The 23,749-nt window shown below is 32.4% G+C and overlaps 2 protein-coding genes, 2 long non-coding RNA genes and 1 pseudogene across 7 annotated transcripts; 1 reads left to right on the forward strand and 4 right to left on the reverse strand.

The window, feature by feature from the left end:
- The first annotated feature begins 558 nt into the window (after window positions 1–558).
- Window positions 559–3,338, forward strand: LOC146918683 (uncharacterized). 2 transcript variants are annotated; one of them, XR_015016333.1, is made up of 5 exons: window positions 559–852; window positions 1,735–1,800; window positions 2,186–2,251; window positions 2,357–2,542; window positions 3,088–3,338. It is a non-coding gene; the product is annotated as an uncharacterized LOC146918683 (long non-coding RNA). The 2 variants fall into 2 exon arrangements; XR_015016334.1 differs by lacking the exon at window positions 559–852 and adding an exon at window positions 937–1,458.
- Window positions 3,339–3,605: 267 nt separating this feature from the next.
- LOC146918684 (uncharacterized) lies at window positions 3,606–5,805 on the reverse strand. 2 transcript variants are annotated; one of them, XR_015014353.1, is made up of 3 exons: window positions 4,737–5,805; window positions 4,137–4,379; window positions 3,606–3,993 (listed from the first exon to the last, which is right to left on the reverse strand). It is a non-coding gene; the product is annotated as an uncharacterized LOC146918684 (long non-coding RNA). The 2 variants fall into 2 exon arrangements; XR_015014354.1 differs by having other exon boundaries at window positions 4,137–4,382.
- Window positions 5,806–13,139: 7,334 nt separating this feature from the next.
- On the reverse strand, window positions 13,140–14,897 carry LOC146918685 (putative F-box/FBD/LRR-repeat protein At1g78760; annotated as a pseudogene). Its single transcript, XR_015014355.1, has 3 exons — window positions 13,914–14,897; window positions 13,364–13,549; window positions 13,140–13,260 (listed from the first exon to the last, which is right to left on the reverse strand). The product of XR_015014355.1 is annotated as a putative F-box/FBD/LRR-repeat protein At1g78760 (transcript).
- Window positions 14,898–16,646: 1,749 nt separating this feature from the next.
- LOC146918686 (protein EFFECTOR OF TRANSCRIPTION 3-like) lies at window positions 16,647–18,624 on the reverse strand. The gene is made up of 2 exons (XM_085722077.1): window positions 18,529–18,624; window positions 16,647–17,948 (listed from the first exon to the last, which is right to left on the reverse strand). Exons 1-2 carry the CDS (start codon window positions 18,598–18,600, stop codon window positions 17,712–17,714), a joined length of 309 nt encoding a protein of 102 aa, XP_085578203.1. The 5' UTR covers window positions 18,601–18,624; the 3' UTR covers window positions 16,647–17,711.
- Window positions 18,625–20,514: 1,890 nt separating this feature from the next.
- LOC146918687 (protein EFFECTOR OF TRANSCRIPTION 2-like) lies at window positions 20,515–23,370 on the reverse strand. Its single transcript, XM_085720304.1, has 3 exons — window positions 22,859–23,370; window positions 21,917–22,273; window positions 20,515–21,417 (listed from the first exon to the last, which is right to left on the reverse strand). Exons 1-3 carry the CDS (start codon window positions 22,916–22,918, stop codon window positions 20,728–20,730), a joined length of 1,107 nt encoding a protein of 368 aa, XP_085576430.1. The 5' UTR covers window positions 22,919–23,370; the 3' UTR covers window positions 20,515–20,727.
- Between the last annotated feature and the right edge of the window lie 379 nt (window positions 23,371–23,749).

A 23,749-nucleotide genomic window follows, 5' to 3' on the forward strand; every position in this document is an offset into this window, starting at 1 on the left:
TCATATGAGTGATGCCAAATCAAAAAAAAAATCAAAAGCTTGTGATACTACGTAGAAAATTATACTAACATATTTCAATGTGTCAAAAGATACAACAGCTCTTAAGTTTAAAATATATAACAACCTAAATCTAACGAGCTGATTTAACGGGTCACATGCATAAATGAAAGTCACTAAATATATTAATATTTAAGCTATTAATTACAACACTTAAGAAATGTCAAAGAATGAGAAATTCGAGATCCTTGATGACCAATAGCTTAACATCGAACGTGAGTTGTTGCACATTATGTGACGCGTTAATGACCTCTTAGAGTGTGGTTTTAAGGCAATCTACAGGTCCCATTTAGAATGGACAAATGTAATACTTGTGCACAAAACACAACTTGTGCATTTACCTACAGCTGCAGGTTTTGGTGGGTCCGGTGACCTGTTAAAAATAAATAATTAATAAAAGAAAACATATTATATTGGAAAATATTGGTTTTATTGTTTTTTCTGTATACACCCCCAAAACTTGAACAGAGAGTAGTAATTTCACACCACCCTTAGAAACACGTGCTTGGTTCTCTTCTCACATCTCACCTTAGTTTTCTTTCCCCCATCCTTCATGTTTGACAGAGAAGCATATTCATCCCCCATGTTCTTCATATTTTCAGAAAATTTTACTCACCATCAATCTACCCATTATCTTAAGATCTCGAAACTATCACTTCTCACTCCCCGTCACCCTTTCCCACATCAGAACCCTCCACCACCCTCTCACTCTCACGCCACCTATTTCAGTATACAAAATCTTGCTCGCTCACTCAGTCCACAATCCACCTTCTCACCCAAAATCCATCTAGGAAGGTTAGTGAATCACAATATCCATCTTTCTATATTGATTTTATTTATGCTAAGGTGTGATTTAAAGTTTTAGGGTTTCTGATTTGGGGATTTTGATTTATGCGCTCCTTCACCTTTGATTAGCTACGAATTTGTAATTTTGGGTTTTAGGGTTTCACCTTTGATTTGCTGCGAATTTGTGATTTTGGGTTTTAGGGTTGCTTTAAATTTGATTTGATGCCAAGTTTTTGATTCAGTAAATTGTGTTCTTCTGGTACAGTGACGTATGTTTTTGGGTATTTTGGAATTCCATGGCATACCCTTGTTTAAGATTAAGAGTGAAATATTTTATTATGTGCAATCTATTTATGTAGTGTTTCAGGATGCAAACTTTGTTGTACTATGTTTACACTTAAATTTATTCATGTTATTCATGAGTGCCTATGTTCATGAGTTTTTATTTTTGTTGTATATAACCTCAGTCAAACAGTTAAATTTTATGCTTTATAAATATATTTTGTTCCAAGTGTTTTAGAAAAACCAGTGAGAAGCCAAATCTCATGAAAATCTAGGGTAAAAGAAACATCTTTATCATTACGAGCATCTGGCCTACCTGTACTAAGTAGCAATGTAACATCTCTTTCTTTTTTAAGTTATTATTATTATGATAACTAATGGGTCTCAACTTTCAACTCATCAATGTAACCTAACTACTTAATTTCACAATTTTATATATCGATTTATATTTTGCTTTTGGTGTTGTCTTATTCAGGTGATGCATATGTTGATTTTAGTCTAATTTTGATGTTGTGGGTTCTTAATTTTCTGCGAAGATCTTTATTGTATAAAGTGGTTAACTAGTTATTAATTGATCTTTTGTGTTTGCACTGCTGCTAAATTTTGCAGGGGATTGTTCGTGGCCAATCATTTCAACTCCAAACCATGAATGAAGCTATTTGACCAAATTTTAATGTGAGAGAAGTCACCAACTTTTGCATTTCTTGCATTAGATTGTTCTCTACTGTGACTGATCAGATGTAGTTGTTATTTGCAAAAAGAAAGTAATAAATTTTAGAATTGTGGCTGAACAAGATAAACATAATTATAGAGTGTGGGTTTTAGTGACAATGAAGCAGGTCATTTAATTGTTGTTAAATAGTTGGTTATTGAATTCAATTAATAGCTATGTAAGCTATCAATGGTCTAATGTACTTTAGGTATTGAAGCTTAGAAGTTAGGGCCTTCAAATATCAAACATCGTGAGTCTTTAGGTTTTGGTATTGTTAATGAGTCTATTGTTCTATTGGAGTTTCTTTTTTCTGTATTGTGATTGGGTTATATCTTTTCCTCTTCATAGGTGTGGAGTTGACAGATGCTTCCATATAATTCTCGCTTGGGAAGACTAAGAGGAAGTTATAAGCCTGTAAGCTTCTTTTGAATAACAATTTGGCTCAATAGCTATTTTCAGTCTATTTAAAATTTGTATCTTAGAGTTATTTATGCCATTGCCATTTTATCAAATTTGTAGGGAGAAGCAAAGATGGCGCATGTTGAGTAGTTTAATGATAGAGAGGATTGCAGATAAGGACCCTATCAAAGCAAATGGGCGAGTAAGATAATTTCTGGAAAAAGCTTGATTTCATGAAACCTGATGTTGCTTCTTGTGATGCGGCCTGGAAAAAGTGGATCTTATATGCTTGGCTCTTGCAAAAAGGTAACAGTTTAGACTAACAATTATAACATTTTAATGCATAGTATAGTTTTGGTACTCTTTAATGGTATGCTATGCAAATTCAGATAAAGTATCGAGTAAGATTTTGGGTTCGTTCTATGTAAATTCTCTATCATTTGTTTAAATTATTTTTTTGTCCACAGCTCCACACATGATAAATTGCTTTAGTTGGTTTTAGTATTGGACATGCTATAATAGCAAGATATTATTTGGATGCCCTGCGCTGAAAATGATAGAAAGAAAAAGCTTTTGTTTTGACAAAGGTGTTACACATTTGACATGTTATTGTGTGCACTAATGCATTTTAATAGGATCTGTATTCATGTCATGGTGTGCAAGGTTGAGGGTTGGGGGATAAAGTTGGTATTTAAAGGAAAATATTTAATTGAGATGGCACCAGTGCTGAATAGATACCTTAGGATGTTGTAAATTTCCTAAAGTGGGCATATATTTTGAAATTTGTTTGGGTTTCCACTTCTAATGACATAGTAGGTATTAATGGTTTAAACTTTGCAATTTATGTGCAGACTGAAATGAATCAGATGCTATAGATGATGTCTTGGATATGATGAAGCTGAAGAGGAGAGAAGATTGACGGATATTCTGAGATTGAAATGATAAGAATTAGTAATTTTGAGTTGTATTGTGAAATTGTAATGAGAATTTGAGTATAATGATGAAGTTAAAGAGGAGAGAAGACCTGACATTATTCGTAGACTGAATTGAAGAGAATAATTGAGTTGTATTACTATATTATAATGAAATTTGATTATAGTGATTTATTTATTTTTAATTAATTTAACATTTTGCGGGGGTTTTAAACCTCCGCAACAAAACCTCCGCAGTTTGTTCCACAGGATACCAGCTCCTGCAGATAATTTGTGGGATTAGTATAAACGGGGGGTTAATGTTACATTGAACTTTGAGACTAATTTTCGTTCAAAATTTAGTCACACCATTTTTCCGTTATTTTTTTAAATACTCAAGTCAATATAAGTTAAGATAACATAAGGAAGATTCAAAATGATAATAGATAACATGTAAATTCCAAGAAACTAACAGCACAAAATCTGCTAGTATTTGGACATAATGAACCAAATTTGCCTAGTATTTGGCTTTTTAATATGACAGCCTTTCACAAATTCAAAAATGGGTAACATAAATAACATTTATGAGAACAAGTTCATTATACTATTTTTATTCCCGAGTACACTTGAATAGTTTTTTGAAGAGGTTATCGCACATCCTCCACAGCCAGCCTAAATAGATAGATTATTGTCAAAAAGTTCTATTTAGAAATTATAATTCTTTCGGTGTTTAATTCTCTCTAAGATCACGCAGATATTGACTAGCAATCACCGCATCCCATCTTTGTTGATGTGTTTTATCAATCTCTTGGGGCTAACTCTTGGCAACATTGTAGACCAAATTTTCTGAAATTAGAAAATCAGACAGTCAGATATTGCTGTAAGTTTAAAATTGAACATGGATACCCAACAATTGATAATGCCAACTTCAGATTAATTAGAAAAAAAAACGAAGTAGATGAGAATTCAGTACAAAATGATGCACACACCAGCAAGCCTCTTTTTTGCAACTTCTTCCTGCAGCAGTCTATGCTGAAAATATATAAGATCACACTCCAACTCATCTTCTGAATAAAATTCCGTAAGTTGTATTTCTTCATCCCTAACCAACTGCTCCATCTTTACTGGATCAGGCTTGGAAACGTCAGTACAAACTATCTGCTGATTTTCACTGCTCGGGCAGTTATTAGCTCCAGATGATTCAACGAAAGAATTTCTGCACCCACTTAAACCTGCTGAGAGATAAATTTATAAGACTAGCCCAAATAACATTAAACAACACACTAAGGAGTCATTTGGTATGTGGCGACTCTAATTTTCCAAACACATGGACACCTATTAATTTTATGCATGGTTATAAATATCATCCCAATATTTTATGTTGTAGCAGCATCTTACTATGAGCCTAGCATCAATTTAGATATAAGCATTATGAGCCTAGCATCAATTTAGATATAAGCATTATCTCCTTCACTAAATAATAAGAGAAAAAATCATCTCATCAAAAACAAAAATAAGAGAATAAATCAAAATAAGACATACTACAACATATTATTATGACAAGTTCTTTAGACTCCCAAAATTCTTACCCTTGTAAAGTTCATACTTAGCAGAAGCATGTTTTTGAATGAGAACACTTGAACCTTCACCATTCACTAATCCCACTGTATATATTTTTGCAACAAAACTCTTGTAATGAAGATGAAAGGGTGAAACTGTAAAGGAGAGGCAAAGTATCAGATAATTTTTTCCTCACCTGCATTCTTTGACAATCTGCAGGCATGCTTCATGCATGTCTATGCTTAATCGATCCTTCAAGCTTTCCTCGGTTATGCGATAATCAACACTTCCCTCAAAAACTGAAAACAAGTCATATAAATTACAGGTTTTTGTTGTAAACAAAATTGCACCTTCTCGTGTATGTGTTGTTTCACTTTCAAAAAAAAAAAGGTACCGAGAAGTAAGATGCTAAGAATGATGTTGTTGGAGCATTGCATCAAAAGATTAAACAAAAAAAGAGCTCCAAATTTTTTAAGAAAATAGTTTCGTAGCCTTAGGAAAAAAAATATAGTGTAAAACAAATCAAGGCAAGGTTTTGGACTTGCTCGTTTCAGTAAATGCATGCAATAAATAACAAGTTCAAAGTAGAGAAATAATAAGTTATAACTTTTATATGGATCCTACATTTGGCATGCCGTATATTTGGTCTTTTACAATGGTTGGTTCATACAATGGCCGTCAACCACTTTTCCGGCGCGGCAGAGGTGAAAACGGTGGTCGCCGACAAAGTTGCTCGGATTGCAAAATAAACATAGGGGTTTTGTTTCTGACATCATGAGGAAGAATATGGTGGGTTTGGTTTTCCCAATGGCAACTCACGGTGGCCGGAAAACATGAGAGAAGGGGGAGATCTCAAAAATTAAACTTCTCCAATCTAAAAATAAATTGAGGGCTTTTGTAGAGGAAGAAGAGAGGAATTCAATGGTGGTGAAGGGGAATTTAAAGAAGGCCGGACGGAAGAGTTATGGTGACCGGAAGTTGGTGGTGGTGGTGGTGACGAAAAAAATTAGAAAGAAGAAGAAAAAAGAGTCGTACAACAAGAGAGGAAGAAGAAAATATGGAGTGGCTTTTGTTCTTTCTTTCTTTCTTTTACTTTCAGATTTTGATTTGGGACTTTACCTGAAAATTAAATGGGGGAAATGTTGGAGCCAAGTGAAAATAGTGGTATAAGAGGGAAATGAAATTCATTTATTTTGGCATAAGAGGGAAAGTGAAATTTGAGGGAAATGAAATTCATTTATTTTGGCATAAGAGGGAAAGTGAAATTTGAGGGAGATGAAATTTAATTATTTTGGAATAAGAGGGAAAGTGAAATTTGAGGGAGATGATTATACCAAAAACAATAATTAAAATGAAATTAAATTATTTTTTTTGTTAATGTTCAATTCATTACATTTATTAAAAAAAAATCTCTTATTTATCCCTTATTTGGTCCATGTCATAGAGATTCGACAAAGTTGTATGGTATGGAGTGTTGGGCGGTTAAGAGCCAACACGAGAGTAAAGTAAGCGTAGCGGAGATGAGGATGTTGCGTTGGATGAGTGGGAAGACTAGACATGATAGGATTAGGAATGACATCATTAGAGAGAGAGTGGGGGTAGCACCTATAGTAGAAAAGTTGGTAGAAAATAGGCTTAGATGGTTTGGACATGTAGAGAGAAGGCCCGTAGACGCCGTGGTAAGAAGAGTAGATCAAATGGAGGAGAGTCAGGTTAAAAGAGGTAGAGGAAGACCTAAGAAAACTATTAGAGAAACCATTAGAAAAGATTTAGAGGTCAATGAGTTGGATCCAAATATGGTCTTTGATAGAACATTATGGCGGCATTTGATCCATGTAGCCGACCCCACTTAGTGGGATAAGGCGTTGTTGTTGTTGTTGTTGTTGTATTTATCCCTTATTTATTTATTTTTAAAAAATAACATCCCTTTTTTGGTTAATATATTCGTTTCACATAATCTATATTAAATATAAAAAAAATAACATCTTTCAGCTCTAGTAAAAGTTTAAAAAATAACCTTTTTTAAGAGGAATATCAAATAATGTTCAACCTTAGTAGAATGAACAAATTTCTTGAATTAGAAAAATGATGAATTTGAAAAGGAAGAGCAAATAAAAGTCAAATCGTGGAAATTAGAAAAATGATGAATTTAAAAATGAAGAGCAAATAAAGTCCAACCCTGATAGAATGAACAAAAATGTGGAAATTATAAAAATGATGAATTTGAAAATGAAGAGCAAATAAAATCCAACCCAGGTAGAAGGAACAAAATTGTAGAAATTAGAAAAATGATAAATTTGAAAAGGAAGATCAAATAAAGTTCAACCCTGCTAGAAGGAACAAAATTGTGAAAATTAGAAAAATGATGAATTTGAAAAGGAAGATCAAATAAAGTCCAACCCTAATAGACTTCAAAACGGCTGATCAAACTCACAACTCTTACCCCAACTGAAAGAATCTTGGAGTCAAAGTACGTGGATGAACGTTCAATGACTAATCAAACTCTTGTTATCGACTAACCAAGCTTACTACTCTAACCCTAATTGACAACTCTAATCCTAATGATAAGATTCTTTGACCTAAACTAATACAGAGACTTCAGATCAACTAATCAAACTCCCAACTCTTACCCTAATTGAAAGAATCTTGAAGTCAAATTACTTGGATGAACGTTCAATGACAAATCACATTATTTAACGACTAACCAAGCTTACAACTCCAACCCTAATGAAAACAATAACCCTAATGACAAGAATCTTTGACATAAACTAATTCAAAGATTTCAAAACGACTGATCAAACTCACAAATCTTACCGTAACTGAAAGAATCTTGGAGTCAAAGTACCTGGATGAACGTTCAATGACTAATCAAACTATTTATCGACTAACCGAGCTTACAACTAGGACCCTAATGACAACTCTAACCCTTATGACAATATTCTTCCACTTAAACTACTTTCAAGATTTCAAAACGACTAATCAAACTCAAAATTCTTGCCCTAACTGAAAGAATCTTGGAGTCAAAGTACTTGGATGAACGTTCAATGAATAATCAAACTATCTATCGACTAACCAAGCTTGCAAATCTAACCCTAATGACAACTATAACCCTAATATCATGTTTCTTTGACCTCAACTACTCTCAAGATTTCAGAATGACTGGTCAAACTCACAACTCTTACCCTAACTAAAAGAATATTGTAGTCAAGTACTTAGATGAACGTTCAATGACTAATCAAACTCTTGTTATCGACTAACCAATCTTACAACTCCAACCCTAACGACAACTATAACCTTAATGACAATAGTCTTCAACCTAAACTGCTCTAACGATTAATCAAACCCACATAACTTACCCTAACAACAAGAATCTTATACGGAAGGTACTTGGATAAATTTATTTGATTAATCATGATATTCACTACGTGGATTGTATTTAATTATTTTTTTCCGTTATTATTATAAAACTAATTTATAAATTCAATACAGATAACAAATTACATTTTATTTTTTAAACACATTGAAATGAAAATAACATAATAATAAGTTTATATATCCTTTTAGGTCTTAGAAGGCCATTTTGAACGGTCAGATTGATTGAACTTGTTGATGTTCAGGTGATGGGCACGTTTAGGTCCCCGGAGTAAACTAGTTACTGAGTTGACTAGTTTTTGAGGGGATAGTTCGTCCGATCGACTTACCTCCGGGAACCCGATATGATAAATTCAAGTTTATATATCCTTTTAGGTCTTAGAAGGTCATTTTGAACGGTCAGATTGATTGTACTTGTTGTCGTTCAGGTGATAGGCACGTTTAGGTCCCTAAAGTAAACTAGTTACCAAGTTTACTAGTTTTTGAGGGGATAGTTCGTCCGATCGACTTACCTCCGGGAAATCGATTTGATAAATTCAAGTTTATATATCCTTTTAGGTCTTAGAAGGTCATTTTGAACGGTCGGATTGATTGTACTTGTTGCTGTTCAGGTGATAGGCACGTTTAGGTCCCCGGAGTAAACTAGTTACTAAGTTGACTAGTTTATGGGGGGATAGTTCGTCCGATCAAGCTTGTAACTCTAACCCTATTGACAACTCTAACCCTAACGACAAGATTCTTCGACCTAACTACTTCTAAAATTTCAGAACGACCGATCAAACTCACAACTCTTGCCCTAACTGAAAGAATCTTGGAGTCAAAGTACTTGGATGAACGTTCAATGACTAATCAAACTCTTTAATGACTGGTCAAGAGGTCACAACGACTACGTGGATTGTACTTAAACATTTTTATCGTTATTATTATAATTAGCGTGTATTACATCATAAATCTACTTTAATAATATTATTTTCTAATGCCAAAACTAATTCAATAAATGATGTATGTTGCCTTTAATATACATCACATACACCTATTTTATACTCGTTCAATTTTTTTTTTTGTAATAGTATTCGGATTGTGAATTTATTAGCCTAATATTACACACAACTTATCCATCTTCTAATTTTCCCAAAAAAAACAAAATTCAACTGCGTCCAATTTACTAAACAACTTCTACTAAATTTTAATTCATTATTTCATTTTCGTATTTTTCCATATTTTTAGATTTCAAAATTTATTGACTTCTTGTGAAAATCAAACCCATCTTAATAATTTTTTTTTTTGTTTTGACAAAAACCCATCTTAATAATCTTGTTTGTTTTGGTATTAAAATAGATTTAAGGATTATTAACACTTATTGTGCACATAAATGGAAACGTTTCCATCATTTTTTTTATAAGAAAAAAAAACTTCCAACAGTAATGAGTTTTTCTGAACGGCCAACTTAATAATTTTAATAACGAAAAAATTGTGATATATTGATTCTTTAAAACAAAAAATAACAATTCAGCTGCCAAACACATTAAATAAATTAAAGTGGCAGCACAAGAAATTTTAGTGACATTAACATCAATTTTTCTACTAACATAAATTCAATCAAATGGAATAAATTTAACCTGGACAATGTAATGGGTTCAATTTTTAATATTTTAATTTATTATCATTAACAGTAAAATCGGCTGTAATTAATAATGCAGGAGTAAATTATTATCAATCATTAACAGTAAATTAATATAACATAGAAGGAATAAATATTAAGATTGGGCCTGGTTTTGCTATATAAGCCCAATACAACTCTTTCCAAAAAACCATTAAAATACTAAAATTTATTCCACGTGTGGGTCCCACCTGCACAAAAGCAACTTGATGGCAGCATGTTGCCTCTCTCAAAATTCCAACGGCCAGGATCTGTTTCAATATAATACTAATATATCAATGGCTCACAATGGCTGTTAGGCTTATATGCACAAGTTGTGTTTTGTGCACAAAAAGATGAATTTGTGCATTCTAAACTGGGCCCAATCTACAACATTATCATGCACACGTCTTAGAATATGAACGGGAAGAGAGTCGTCGACAAAATTTGGGATACAACCTGTTGAAGATATCACTCATTTCCTTCTTGGTGTGATGCAATGCGAGATCAATGAGACATTTTCAAATATATTCACAAAACACAAGTCTGGAAAAAATATATTCACAAATTCATTTATATGTAGAAGGACATAGTCGGACAGGACAGGACACTGAGTCTGTCACTTTTCTTTTGTCTTTTCATCATCATCACTCCGTCGTTTCTTTATCTTTATCTTCAGTAGCACCTAACAAAGTTACACAAATACTTCTTAAAATCATTGTTTATGTTTGGTTGTGTGGTGAACATAATTGATTTTGAGTGAATCAATTATGTGAAAATTGATTCCGGATAAAAGTATTAATTTTTTGCCACCTAATTGGTATTAATATTTTTTTTCTTAATGGTATATAAAAATTTTAGCCACCTATTTTTAAGTATTAATTTTTCGAGTTCGTTAAGTGTTAGTTAAATAGTTAGAAATTAGTTGAGTTAATCACTCACATAGTTAGTGTAATTGTTGAGCTCTATAAATAAGAGCATCATGTACACTAATCACTATCTCTTATCAATCAACTATGCTTACTAATGGAACTTTTACCTCATGAGCTTGACTATGCTTTCTTTCTATTATATGAGTATGATCTATGACACTATGATCCTACCATTCTTTACACAAACCTTTGAGGACATAGCCACTATGGGATAAGTTACAATACATAAATACAATGTGTTTTAAGATTATGGTATTTTAACTCTTTAACAAACAAACAAGATATGAAATGTTGACAAGGACAAGCGAAATAAATATTTCTGAACCACTATGGGATTCAGGTGGCATTTAGGGTGGGTAGGAGGAATTCTTTCCTACCATGGGAAAGTTGATTTAAACCATCAGATTTAATCAAGAACACAATTTTACTATGGTCTCTCACTATCAGATCTCCCACACTTTCTCTCTCACCTCTTCTCTCTCTGACCCTTAAGAACAAAACCACCATAACCACCACCATGTTTAACTTCCATTGCCTTCACTGTCTCAATCCTTGCCATTAAACAATCTTCACTGTATTTTAATTTTACTTGTCATTGCTAGAACAATCTTTTCAATTAAAAAATCACAGGACTTTGCATAATAAATTTACAGGAAACAATTGAATGAAAAAAATATATCAAGCATTTTCATTAGATCTTGGATCTAAAGCTGAAAGCCCTTCTGGAAAAATAAAAATGGAGAAACAAAATTAATTTAACAAAGAATATGAAACAACACTTACATCCCTAACAACGATAACAACAAAAATTCATTTCTTCTTTTACACAAACTCAAACGAGGAATAGGAAAAGGGAAAGTTTTACTCTTGTTAACAACCAACAAGAGGGTTGTTGTGAGTGGACGACGGCGAGGCCGAGAAAGGAGGCGTCGGAAGGGAGAATGGATTCGGAGACGAAGGTTTCGATGCCGGTGTCGGAGACTGGATTCTTCGTCGGAAGAGGGAGCGGAGAGAGGAAATCACGGTTGCAGGAATGGCGATCGAAGGGAGGACGGGGAGGTTGGGTCAGAGAGAGAAGAGGTGAGAGAGAAAGTGTAGGAGATCTGATAGTGAGAGACCATAGTAAAATTGTGTTCTTGATTAAATCTGATGGTTTAAATCAACTTTTCCATGATAGGAAAGAATTCCTCCTACCCACCCTAAATGTCACCTGGGATTCATTATATACGATTTCCAAAATGTTGTTTTGGCCTTTCACCAAATACAGTTTCACAAAAAAATAGTTTGAAAATAAGACTAGATATATAAGGAGAAATAAATACTTTTGTACAAAGAGATAGCTAGTAGCAGTCGACATTATTGCCACTGATGACAGTCCGTCGTTCCATATTTTCAGAGTCTTTTTAGTTAAGTTTTTAGTCTATTTTATTATTTTAGTATAATTTAGAGTCATTTTAAATAAATTATCGTTTTTTTTATATATCGAGTCAAGTAGGATATTATTACTATTATTGGTCAATTAGTGTGACATATTCTTATGGTTAAAAAGAATGAGAAACAACTAGTGTTGTACCACTTGTCTAGCCTAACAAAAAATGGAAGTGTGAATAGAAATATGATCTATGCATAATTAGATGAAAAGTTGGGCTTTGACCAAAAGGCAAGTTGTTGACCTGAAAGCAAAGCATAAAAGGCAGCCGCACAGTACATTGAAAGGGACTTTTCTTGGCACTGGAAAATCACGTTTTGGCACTAAAGGAATTACAGTTTGGAGGATTGGAAGCCGCACAGGAAGCTAATGGAGCATCATGTCTAGAAGAGAAATCATGAGCAAACCGTCTTTGTTTGTAATTTCTTCTCTTTTCATGTTGTTTAATTATATTATTATGTGTAGTTAAATTTTATTGATTAGGTCATAGATGATTTTGTTCTAGCTCATGACTATGTAATCTGTAACTCTGAATTACCATGAATGTTGTTCTAGTTTATTCAGTATAAATTGTGCGTAATGCTTTTATGATTCTGACCCAATATAATTGATCTTAGAGATTATATGACTGCTGACACCAGCTTATAACTCGGACATATTTATGCTGTTCAACTTAACGGATGATCTAGGGATAGAAAATTGTTAGGTTGTGATTCTAAAATTAACGGACTTAAAACCTTTGATGATTATAGGTTCACCTAAGGAATTAGGGAATTATAATCAGATAAGAGGGCTCTGAGTCAAGGGATTGACCTGAGCTATTTTGTTAATTGTCGTAAACTGAATATCAATCATATGATTTAGATGCAGATTACTAATGAGTGATGGACAGATGAATCGAAAGACTTAATCATTTCTCTAAACATATTTCAAAACCAATTTTATTCTTCAGTCATTTATTTACTTTTTATGTAATCAAACCAACTGCCTAGGGCAACCCCCATTTACATACATCCTAAATATTAATGAAATTGCGGAGTAGAGATTAGAACAGTCCCTGTGGATACGAATTAAATTATTACTTCGATATAAATTAGTACACTTGCTAATTTTGTATCAGCCACCACCATTGTCCTCAAGATCTATTAATTGCTCTATCCATCATATCTGCTTCTTTAAACCTTGCACCGGTAAAATATTAAAAATTAATAAAAAAAAAAGTAAATAACTCTTTTGGTGAATGGAAATTAGGGACAAAAGTGAGTATTGTGTAAAAATCAATACCTAAAAGTTACTATGCCTGCCTTCCTACCAATGTGAATTGTAACAAGTGGTGGAGAATCTTGAATATGCTACCATTTTTATTATCTTCTCTTTATAGATCGTTACATGACCCACATCCAGTTTCAATGACTTCAATCTAACAAAGCAAGGAAGTTGATTTCTCATTGAATCATTATTTCTTAGAACCTCCATAATTATAGTGAGTTGGATACATTCAAATGAATACCTATCATGAGCAACATAAAAAAGAGCAATGCTATATCTCTAGAAAAATAACATCAAGAATTCTTCAAGAATAAAGAATAGCCAACCACAGTGCACTATTTGCCACAATTCAAGGTGATGTGGCTGAAAAATAGGAAGTAAACAAATAAATCATCCAATTAACATTTGCCAACTGTGTGATGTGGCTGAAAAATAGGAAGTAAACAAATAAATCATCCAATTAACATTTGCCAACTGTGTCTTGAAAAATTCTTGAAGCTATTTTTCTTGAAAAGTAGCATTTTCCAAAAATATAAAGAGGAGAAATGATATTAAAGAAACTTACCATAAGCATCATCTTAAAGGTTTCGAAATCGAGAGTCATTATCTTGACATTAGCTAGTAATTGCAACCAACTCATGACGATTAAACGTTCATTCGATTTACAATGAAAAGAGTAAATAATATTTAATTCTTCAAGGAAAGGTAAATGGCATGCAGAGGGGGCTGGGAAAGTCGTAGGACGATGAACCTTGATGGTGAGTGAAGTAAGTTTTGGAGTACAAAACACAACTTTGTAATTGTCAGCTTCTTTATTCACGTGGATATTATCTATGGTCAGACTAGAAACGTTATAATTGGATATGGAGAGGGTTTGTTCATCATCCCAAAGTACTCAACATGTTACATGTTGACAAGGGCTCAACACAACCATGCATTGTCACTTGTAGTGAAACAAAGATTCTCAAGATGCAAGCTTTTCAATGCCGACAAGTTCAAAGATTTTGGAAACATCTTACTACGGGGATCTGTATATGAATATTGAAACTCAAGCTTAAGATATGTCAAAGAATGAGAATAAAAAATGGACCGGGGAAGTTCAAGATCCTTTATGTTCGATGTCTTAACAATGACCGTGTCTTGTTGCACATTATGTGACACAGCATAATTCATAACCCGTGGGATTGTAGTTTTGTGGCAATCTGCAGCATTATCATACTCGTAACTTACGCTATGAAGAGGAAGAGAGTAGTCACGACTAGACAAAAGATGGGATACAAAACAACTGAATATATAACTCTTCTCCTTCTCGGAGTGATGCAACGTGAGATTAGCGAAACTTTTCCAAAGGCTCTTCCATCGTTTAGACAAAACACAAGTCCGAACAGATTGTTTTATATTAAAAAATTCAATTATATGGGCAGGTCACTAAGTCTGTCACTTTTCTTGTGTCTTTCCCTCTTCATCATTCCTTCGTTTCTTTATCTTTATCTTCGGTAACACTTGACCGACCTAACAAAGTTACAAAAATACTTAAAATCATTGCTTAATGTATGTTTGTTTGTGCGGTGATATAATTAATTGAGTGAATTGATTCTAAATAAAAGTAAGTTGAATGTAAATTGATCTATGTTTGGGTGTATTGTGTAAAAGTGGATTTGACTATAAATTCAAGGCTAAAATCAAGTGTAGAAGCTAAAAGCTACGAGTTACAACTTCAAGTAGAATCAATTCTACAAGCAAAATAAATTCTTATTTAAAACATACATAAATGTTAAAATCAATTCTACAACTTGTAGAATCACTTTGACCCTCCAAAAATTAGAAGAATTGTTAATCATAATAATAGAAACCCTAACCCTTATATCATTCAAAACTGCATGCATGCACACTGATATCTATATAGTTAAACATCACCAAAACATATCAACATGGAATGAAAGCAAGGAATAACAGAAGACTTGGGCTATGATTCATCATAAGCACATATAAATACAACATGTTATAATAATCTTATCAAACTCGTGTAATAAAACTAATTATGACGTGTATATGCTGAACCTAAAGCGTGTCAAGGATACTGAGAAAGATACCTAAACATATCAAAACGAAATTGTCTTCCTGAAATTCTTGGATCGGCGGCGTCACTGTTTTGTTCTTTTCTTTGTACAACACAAATCTGCGTCCAGATTTTGTTTTATGTGAATCCTAGGTTTGTTTGTCTTTTATTTATTGGAAAATGCTACCTTGTTCCCTTAGATAGCTTGGTTTGTAAGGTAAATCTTACTATCGATAATTATACTAGTGTATAAGTCAAAGTAGGATGAATATATAACCAATGAACAAGTAACTTGACTAAAATAATGTTTAAATCGAGTTTTCATCCTAGAAGACGAAAGGTCACACCTTGTTTAGGGCACATTTTAAGGAACTTGAAGTGGAAATTTTGTTTAAAAAATTATGCCAATTTATTCTTCTAGAGAATGAAAATTAATGTTTTGTAGTAAATATTTATCATTTATAGAATCCTTAATGTGTGCCGCACAAGTTAACATGACCCTTATTTATTTAGCACAAGAGGTAATGAGTTTTTGTAATAAAGTCACTTGTGAACAATTATGAGGGTAAAAAAGGACGAAATTGTTAGGTTAAATATGTTGACCGCATTCCAACTTCGATTTTTTCATTTGGGTTATTGAGTATTCAATGATATTGTCATTTTGTCTATTTTCTCAAACAAATTATTATTGTTATTAGCGTTTAAAACAAACACTCTGTGTTTGTCTGTCTGTTTTTTTTTTCTTTGTATGCATATAAGTTATGAACAAAAGTTTTTATGAAATTTTGATTTTGGCTAAAATTATATATAAATATATTTTGCATTTTCATATTGTAGCAAACTATATTAATCTTTGTAAAAAAAAAAAAACTATATTAATCTTTGAAGAGAAGCAGCCTCATAAGACTTCTTTTGTGAATGGAAGCAACCTAGAAAACTTCCCTTATGAAGGGAAGCAGCATGTAAGACTTCCCCTTCGAAGGGAAGCAACCAATAAGACTTCCCCTTTGAAGGGAAACAACCGGTAAAACTTTCCTTTTGAAGGGAAACAACTTCGTAAAACTTTCCATATGAAGGGAAGTATCATTATTAGCCTTCCCTTTTTAAGGAAGGTGGCCTCGTAAGATTTTCCTTAAAAGAAAACAAACAAAGAAGAAAACCTCCTCGCGAAGAAAGCGCCCAAGTATGCAAAGACTTTCATAAATTAAGGGAAAATAACCAGCAATTAAAAATAGGAAATCTAAATAAAAAAGGAAATCCATTTGCATTAAGAATTAAAGACGAGCCTCAAAAAAAAGGTAAAAAACGAGCCTCAAAAGGCCATTACAAGAGTTTAATCTGACACCTTTACACCAACACGGCCATTACAAAAGCATAATCACGGCTTATTGACCAGCTCCTCATCCCGAACAATCTTGAATGACAACAGACGACTTAGATCAAGATCTAGGTATAACAACATGACTTCTCAACCTCCCCTTTTTCCATATTCCCAGCCAACTTTTGTTTGCATTTTCAACACCCTCTTTCAACTCGGTAATCTTCTTAACGTCCTTCTCAACCTCCCCCTTTATGGCACCGTAATTGTTATTAAGCTCCACGCACTTGGCTTCAACATCTCGCTTATCTTCCTCAGCTTTCATTTTCTCATCCTTCATCGTCTTTAAGGAGTTGCTAGATTCCTTCAACTGATCCTCCATCACTTCAAGCAACACCACAGAGCGCAGACAAGAAACACTAGCATCATGAAACATATTGGAGTGATTAGACTTCCTTGTTGCCTCACAATCTTCATAAAGGTTGAAATGATCCTTCACGAAGCCAGCACGATCGAAGTTCATGTTCCACAAGGAGCGGCCAGTCTCAGCCTCAAGAACGCACTCGACCTTCTTCTTGTTCGTCTTGCCTTTATCACTCTTCCCTTTCTTCATTAAAGGAGACTCCTCGGCGAGCTGATGGTCAACCTCACCTTCCAAAGCCACCTTCGACGTACCAAGATCATTTTTTGTGATACTCTCGTCAACAAAACTACTATTATTTTTAGCTTCATATGATTTGTTGTCTGCGAGCTGATGGTCAACCTTAACTTCCAAAGCCACCTCTGATGTACCAACATCATTTTTTATGATACTCTCATCAACAAAACTGTTATTATTTTCAGCTTCATCTGATTTGTCGTCTGCGAGCTGATAGTCAACCTCAACTTCCAAAGCCACATCCGACGTACCAATATCATTTTTTGTGATACTCTCGCCATATTGATATTAACAAATTGAAAAATAAATGTACATGCATGAAGTGTACTTACAGCAGCCATCTATAAACAATTGGGAACCCTTGAAAAATGATCTCATGAAACAATGAGCCTGATGCACAATTATCACCCAAATGACCTCCATCTATGCCATAACTTTGGAGTATTGTTCTCACATTAACAGATTTTCCTATATAAACCACTACTACGCGATGAGGGTCGGTCGCAAGCTTGTAATATCGCGAAGCCGCTTCTCGCGAATATTTCACGATCTCTTCTCTGTTTTCCTACTTTTCTTATTTCTTTCCTTAAAATATTTCGAAAAATAGAACTGCTACTATCTATATATCTCACAAAGAAATATCCTGTTGTCATAGCTTCATATTACAGAACCTTAATTCATGAAATCTTTGATCTATTTTTACTTCCATCATTATTAGAATTATGGAAATTGGTTGTTGAGCCCTTGTGGTGTTACTTTTGGAGTAGTAGATGCTGTGATATATCCATGTTCTACTTTGGTATCCACTTCCCAAATTGGGTCCAAATTTCTTCTCACCGATTTCAAATGTAAAGCTAGAGGTGTGAAAACTGATAGAGGTGATGAATCCTCGTTTGTCGGCAAACAATAGATGAAGCGGTTGTGGGAGGAGAAAAGGAGAGATAAATAATTGAAAGAAAGAATGAGAGAAACAAGTAAGAAAAAGCATATGTATAAAAATAAAAAACATGAAGAAAAGAACGTAAGTTGTGGTGCCACGTAGATTCGCGATGCGCTCTGGATGGAATCTGTCGCGAGATATAGCATTTTTCTTAACATAAAGCATACAACACACACTAAATAAAATTAATAGTTTAGAGGATAATTAATATATGAACCTTCCAATGAGAGAACCTAGAATCATGTTTAGTGTGGTCACATTGCTCTCTCTTCAACATTTCCGTCGTCGTTAAATTAAATGTTCCATTAAAAGCTTCTAATGTTCATACTATTTATATGTCCATGACCATTCCAACTTCAAAGAGTATTATTTCATAAAATAAAGCGTCTAAGAGTAAATAATCATTAATCAACAATTATTTGCCTTTCTCAACATTTAAAAATAAGTGAGTCCAACCACTACACTACATGAAAAAAGAAATTACTCAAAGTATTATACCAAAAAATAAAAGCAATTATTCAAAATAAGATATATATATCTTTTTGTTTTTGTATAAGAGGTTAAATTCTACGCACTTGCGTTTGTAATGTTTGTTTATTTATACATATGCCTTGAATCAAATCATGCTAAATAAATATTTTTATATGCTCATATGTTAGCCAAAATGGGTTTGTACGCTACTTTTAAAATTCCAGTTGGTTAGGATACTTTTTCTTTATTGGGTACTCTATTGATCTATGATGTTGGTGTATATTCCCCAACTTTCTGTTTAGTTAATTCAAGCCTCTTTTATCAAATAAATTAATATTTTTATCGATATTTTAGAAATTAATTTAAAAATATGATATTATTGAGTATTTGATTGGATACATGTTTAAAAAAGATTTACAATATCGGCATATATAATTTTTTTGAAAGAATCAGTATGTACAAATGAAATTTGATTGGATACCTATTTAAAAAAGATTTACAATATCAACATATACATTTTTTTTTTTTAAAGAATCGGTATGTACAAACGAAATTCATTTTATTTCCTAAAAAAAAATTATTTATATTCAGTTAAATATATCTTCTGTCCATAATCCTTTGGATCTTATTAATAGGTGTCCTTAGACCATAACCTAGATTTACTGCTGGTTAAAAAATTTGAAAGTATAAAGAAAATCGTAGCCATTCCTTTCAACAATAAAAAATCATATCTATTAAAACAATTTCGAATGATTAGAATATTTTTTATGAACTAATTACTTTTAGAAACTTTAGAAAGGTTCTCTCAAAAAAAAAAAAAAACTTTAGAAAGGTAAGTATAATATAGTAATTTATTTATATTCGATATAATCAATTCATTTACTAAAATTTTAATATTTTTTATTTAATAAGTTGCTTCTTGTAAATTTAATAAGTATTCTTAGGCAAATAATCATATATTTGTCTTAAAAACAAATATAACAGAAGAAGAAAAAATGTCTCCCTTAAAAAAAAATATAAGTCATGTCCGTCGGAAAGTGTTTGAAGGTTTGAGTTATGTTAGAAGATTAGGGTTTATATATATTGAATTGGATGTTGATTCTCTCGTGGTAACTAAGATTTTGAAGTCAAGAAGGACAAATAGTTTAGCAGGTTTCTCTTTAGTGAAGAAAATTCGTCAGTTGTTTGGCTTTAGACTGAGTTGTGGTGGTTTCTCATTCTTACAAAGGAGAAAACCAATGTGTGGGTGTTTTAGTAAATATATCAAACTATAGAAGAGTGATCAAAATATTATATAATTATGTTAACTTGTTCTTGAATTATTATATTTTTTCATTAAAATCATTATGTCAAAAGAATTTTAGTTGATGTTGACGTATCATATTATATAAATATATCCTTAAACTAATATGCAAATTGTAAATAGATACCTACAAAATACCAACCAAAGATGTTCTTATCATGGGAATGGAAATTGAACTCACACGTTATGAGATATCAGTCAACTCATTACTAGTGCCAACATACATCGACTATTATCATTTTTATTTATTATATTTATACATCAACAATGAAATATAAAAGAAAAAATAAAGTTTTTATCTGTGTGTGTATAATTGTTAGATAGAAAATAAATAATTTAAAAATTCAAATTACAACTAAACCAAAATATAACGATAAGAAATTGGATAAATTCAAACTACAACAAAAGGTAAAAAAAAAAAAAAAACTAAATTTGTAAAGGTAAAATGAATGAATAATATGAATACCGTATTTTTTTTCCCAAGCCTATATACTGGCAATTGCCAACATTTTTATTTATCTCCTAAGTAACAACTATGTATTACATAGATTAGATATAAGTATAAGCTTGAACAAGTACATAATTTTGTGGTCTAGGCAAAAATTGTCCATTCTTCATCATCAATTATTTCTAATTAATAGGAACAAATGCACGAATTCTCTTCCCTTTATGTTCATGACATCTTTTTCTTCCTTTAACTGGTTGTCTTCTACAAGTGGATCCATCTTTCAAAATAATTCCACATGTAATAGTTTTGGTGACACTCTCATCAACAAGACTCTCAGCCATTGTTTGTGGAAGATCTTCAACATCATGTTTAATATTTTGGTACCTACAAGCATTTCCTCTTTTTGATTCTGACTTGGATGTTCTTATTCTCGTTCCTTTATGTTCATGACACCTAACTCTTTTTTCGACCGGCGTATTTGTACAAATAGAACCATCATCCAAAATCACTCCACAAATTTTACCACTCTTCTCAACGGAAAAATCAGTTGTATCTTGAACTATCTTAGGATGCGAGCGGTAGAATTTGAACACGCGAGATAGGAAATTGTAGCCGCCATTGTCTGCTTCATCGGATTTGTTATCTTTCATAGGCAACATGCTTGGTTTAATTGGTATCCCTACTTTCTTTTGAGTGAAGGGTAGAAGTGATTTGCCTACATTTGAAAATGTTCTTGTGCCTGATGAAATTTTGTTGAGTATTTCAAGAATATCACCCGGACGCCGTGGACCGTTATTAATTGTGTTCCAAGCATAATCAAATGTACTCAGCAGTTGAGATTCTGTTTGCAAGGCATCTCCCTTGGTCTGCATCTGTTCAACAAATAAATCATTGAAGTTCAAAAAAATAGCACTTTGATGTATCTATTACTATGTAAGATGAATATGTGCATTTATATTTAATCTTTTGGGTTAACAAAACTTCACACAAATTGTGTAGATTACTAATTATTCTCACAATCATCATAGTAAATATTTGATTACCAAAGACTTAATCGATTAACTCACAACAAGAGGAAATACTTACTTCATAATCACTCAATTAATTCATCCTAGACTTCCAAACCTATATAACTTAGCTCTTAATTAAACTAATCATCATTCTTAAATCAAGTATTCACTAATCATCTTCAATTATACTATCATAGAATAATATGTATCTCAAATCATGGATTTTGCAAAACGAGCATTTACAATATGGTCAAGGCAATGGTAATCTAGCATTTTGGATCAATCAATACATGTTCAATTGAAACCATCTTGATCTTATTAAATTGATGAAAAATAATGTAAATGCATGAAATTTACTTACAGGAGCCCATCTATAAACAATTGGGAAACCTTGAAGAAAGATTTCATGAAACAATGAACGTCCCTTTTGGTGAGAAGATTCAAATGAAGAAGAACCATTATCCAAATGAGCTCCATTTCTACCATAACATTGGAGTCTTGTTCTCACATTATCAGCTTTTCCTAAATAAACCACAACTACTCGATGCAAGTCGGTGACAAGCTTGTAAATTTCGCGTCCCAAACCGCTAGTCGACAGAGCTACTCCGAGCTCATAGACTCCCGGCCCCAAATTTTGTGGCAGGTTATGGATTCTATATCTTGTACAACCTTCCTTTCCTTTGGAGTAGTCTTCCCAATCAGAAGGACCAATAAGAATCTGAAACCAATTATTAACATGAATAATCAATATATATGTATTCGGATTGCGACGCAATCAATACATTGATGACCATTGAATCCAATCAGACTGCTCATATTTAAAACTATTTGGATATCAATCTCCGTATTTTTAGATTCAAAAACAAAATAAAAATCTACAGTGAAATAATATTTAGATCTCAATCCAACAATGTCTTGACAGCGTGAATGTGTGAAATTGTCAGCTATTATGTAGCCCTTTAGTTTGATATTTTTCAGTCTTACACACATAACATCATACTCAATTTCAAGTTTCAAGCACTACATTAAAAAAATGAGCTATTGAATTTCTTCTAAATCTAAATTGAAAGCTTTAAAAAAGTGTCACCCCAGAAAAACGACTTAGCTGAAACATGAATTAACACTAACTATTATCACTAAAAGAATGAAGAATTAATCAAACTGTGTAAATAATAGGATTTGCTACAGATTCAAAAAAATGTTAAGCGTTAACATAAATCATACATGACACATATATATATATAATAATTAATAGAACATTAAATTAAAATTAATAGATTAGAGGATAATTTATATGAATTACCTTCCAATGAGAGAAGCTAAAATCATGTTTAGTGTAGTCACATTGCTCTCTCTTCAACATTTGCACCGTGTCTCATGGAAAGTATATGACAAATAGATTATATGACCGTTATTTGCGTTCCTTGTAAAATGTTCCATTTATTAAAGGTTCTAATGTTTATGTTCATACTTTTCCCATTTACCAAAATGCCCTTTCATAATATCCATACCTTGAAATCATTCCAACCTCCAAGTCTATTATGATAATTGATTAATTAATTATTATTCATAGTAAGATTTATCTTTTTTTCATTAATTAATTAGTCCTAGTTATCGGTGTAAGCTTGTGTGCTTTCTCAAGTTTTTGGTTTGATTTTCTTATGTGCTAACAAATCTTATGTTCAATAAGTCTATATACATACTTTCTCTGCTTTTAATTGGACCCTATTAGTAGATGGTGAAATTGGTGTCGAAATTATTCGTCATTGGATCAAATACATTTTTCGGATGAGTCTGTTCAACATTTGTCTTAAATGCAAATATAGTTAAAAAATCATTTTCTTTAAATATGTTCCTTAAAAGATATTTGACTTTTCAATATTAGTAGAGACATCATATTATTAGTAATGGTGAAAATATGAGATTGGCTTGAGCAAACTTTTACCCAACACTCCATATCTATTGAAGAAGGTCGATCCCTTCATGGACTCAATGCATTGTGTAGTTATTCCTAAGGGACACAATGGTTTTAAAAAAACAAATTTTGAATTAAAATTAATTTTGTTCCATTGATTTTGATGACCACCATTTTTTATTAAATAATAATATTTTTTTTTTGCATATATTGATAATTTTCTTTCTCACTAATTAATTAATATTTAATGAGATTCTTTTAGTAGCTAACACTTAAAAT

This window comes from Medicago sativa, chromosome 6 (genome assembly GCF_051527215.1).
Source record: "Medicago sativa cultivar Bolivia chromosome 6, Bolivia_mono, whole genome shotgun sequence".
In the NCBI taxonomy this organism is placed as follows: Eukaryota; Viridiplantae; Streptophyta; class Magnoliopsida; order Fabales; family Fabaceae; genus Medicago; species Medicago sativa.

Excerpts from the sequence above, each read along its gene's own strand:
- LOC146918687 (XM_085720304.1), bottom strand. The coding sequence starts at position 22,918 with ATGTTGAAGAGAGAGCAATGTGACTACACTAAACATGATTTTAGCTTC. Across the intron at positions 22,274-22,858 it reads TTAGCTTCTCTCATTGGAAG|ATTCTTATTGGTCCTTCTGA; the intron begins GTAATTCATATA and ends AATTGGTTTCAG. Across the intron at positions 21,418-21,916 it reads TTGTTTATAGATGGGCTCCT|ATGCAGACCAAGGGAGATGC; the intron begins GTAAGTAAATTT and ends TTTGTTGAACAG.
- LOC146918686 (XM_085722077.1), bottom strand. The coding sequence starts at position 18,600 with ATGTTGAAGAGAGAGCAATGTGACCACACTAAACATGATTCTAGGTTC. Across the intron at positions 17,949-18,528 it reads ATTGGAAGGTTCATATATTA|GAAAACAGAGAAGAGATCGT; the intron begins ATTATCCTCTAA and ends TAAGAAAAGTAG.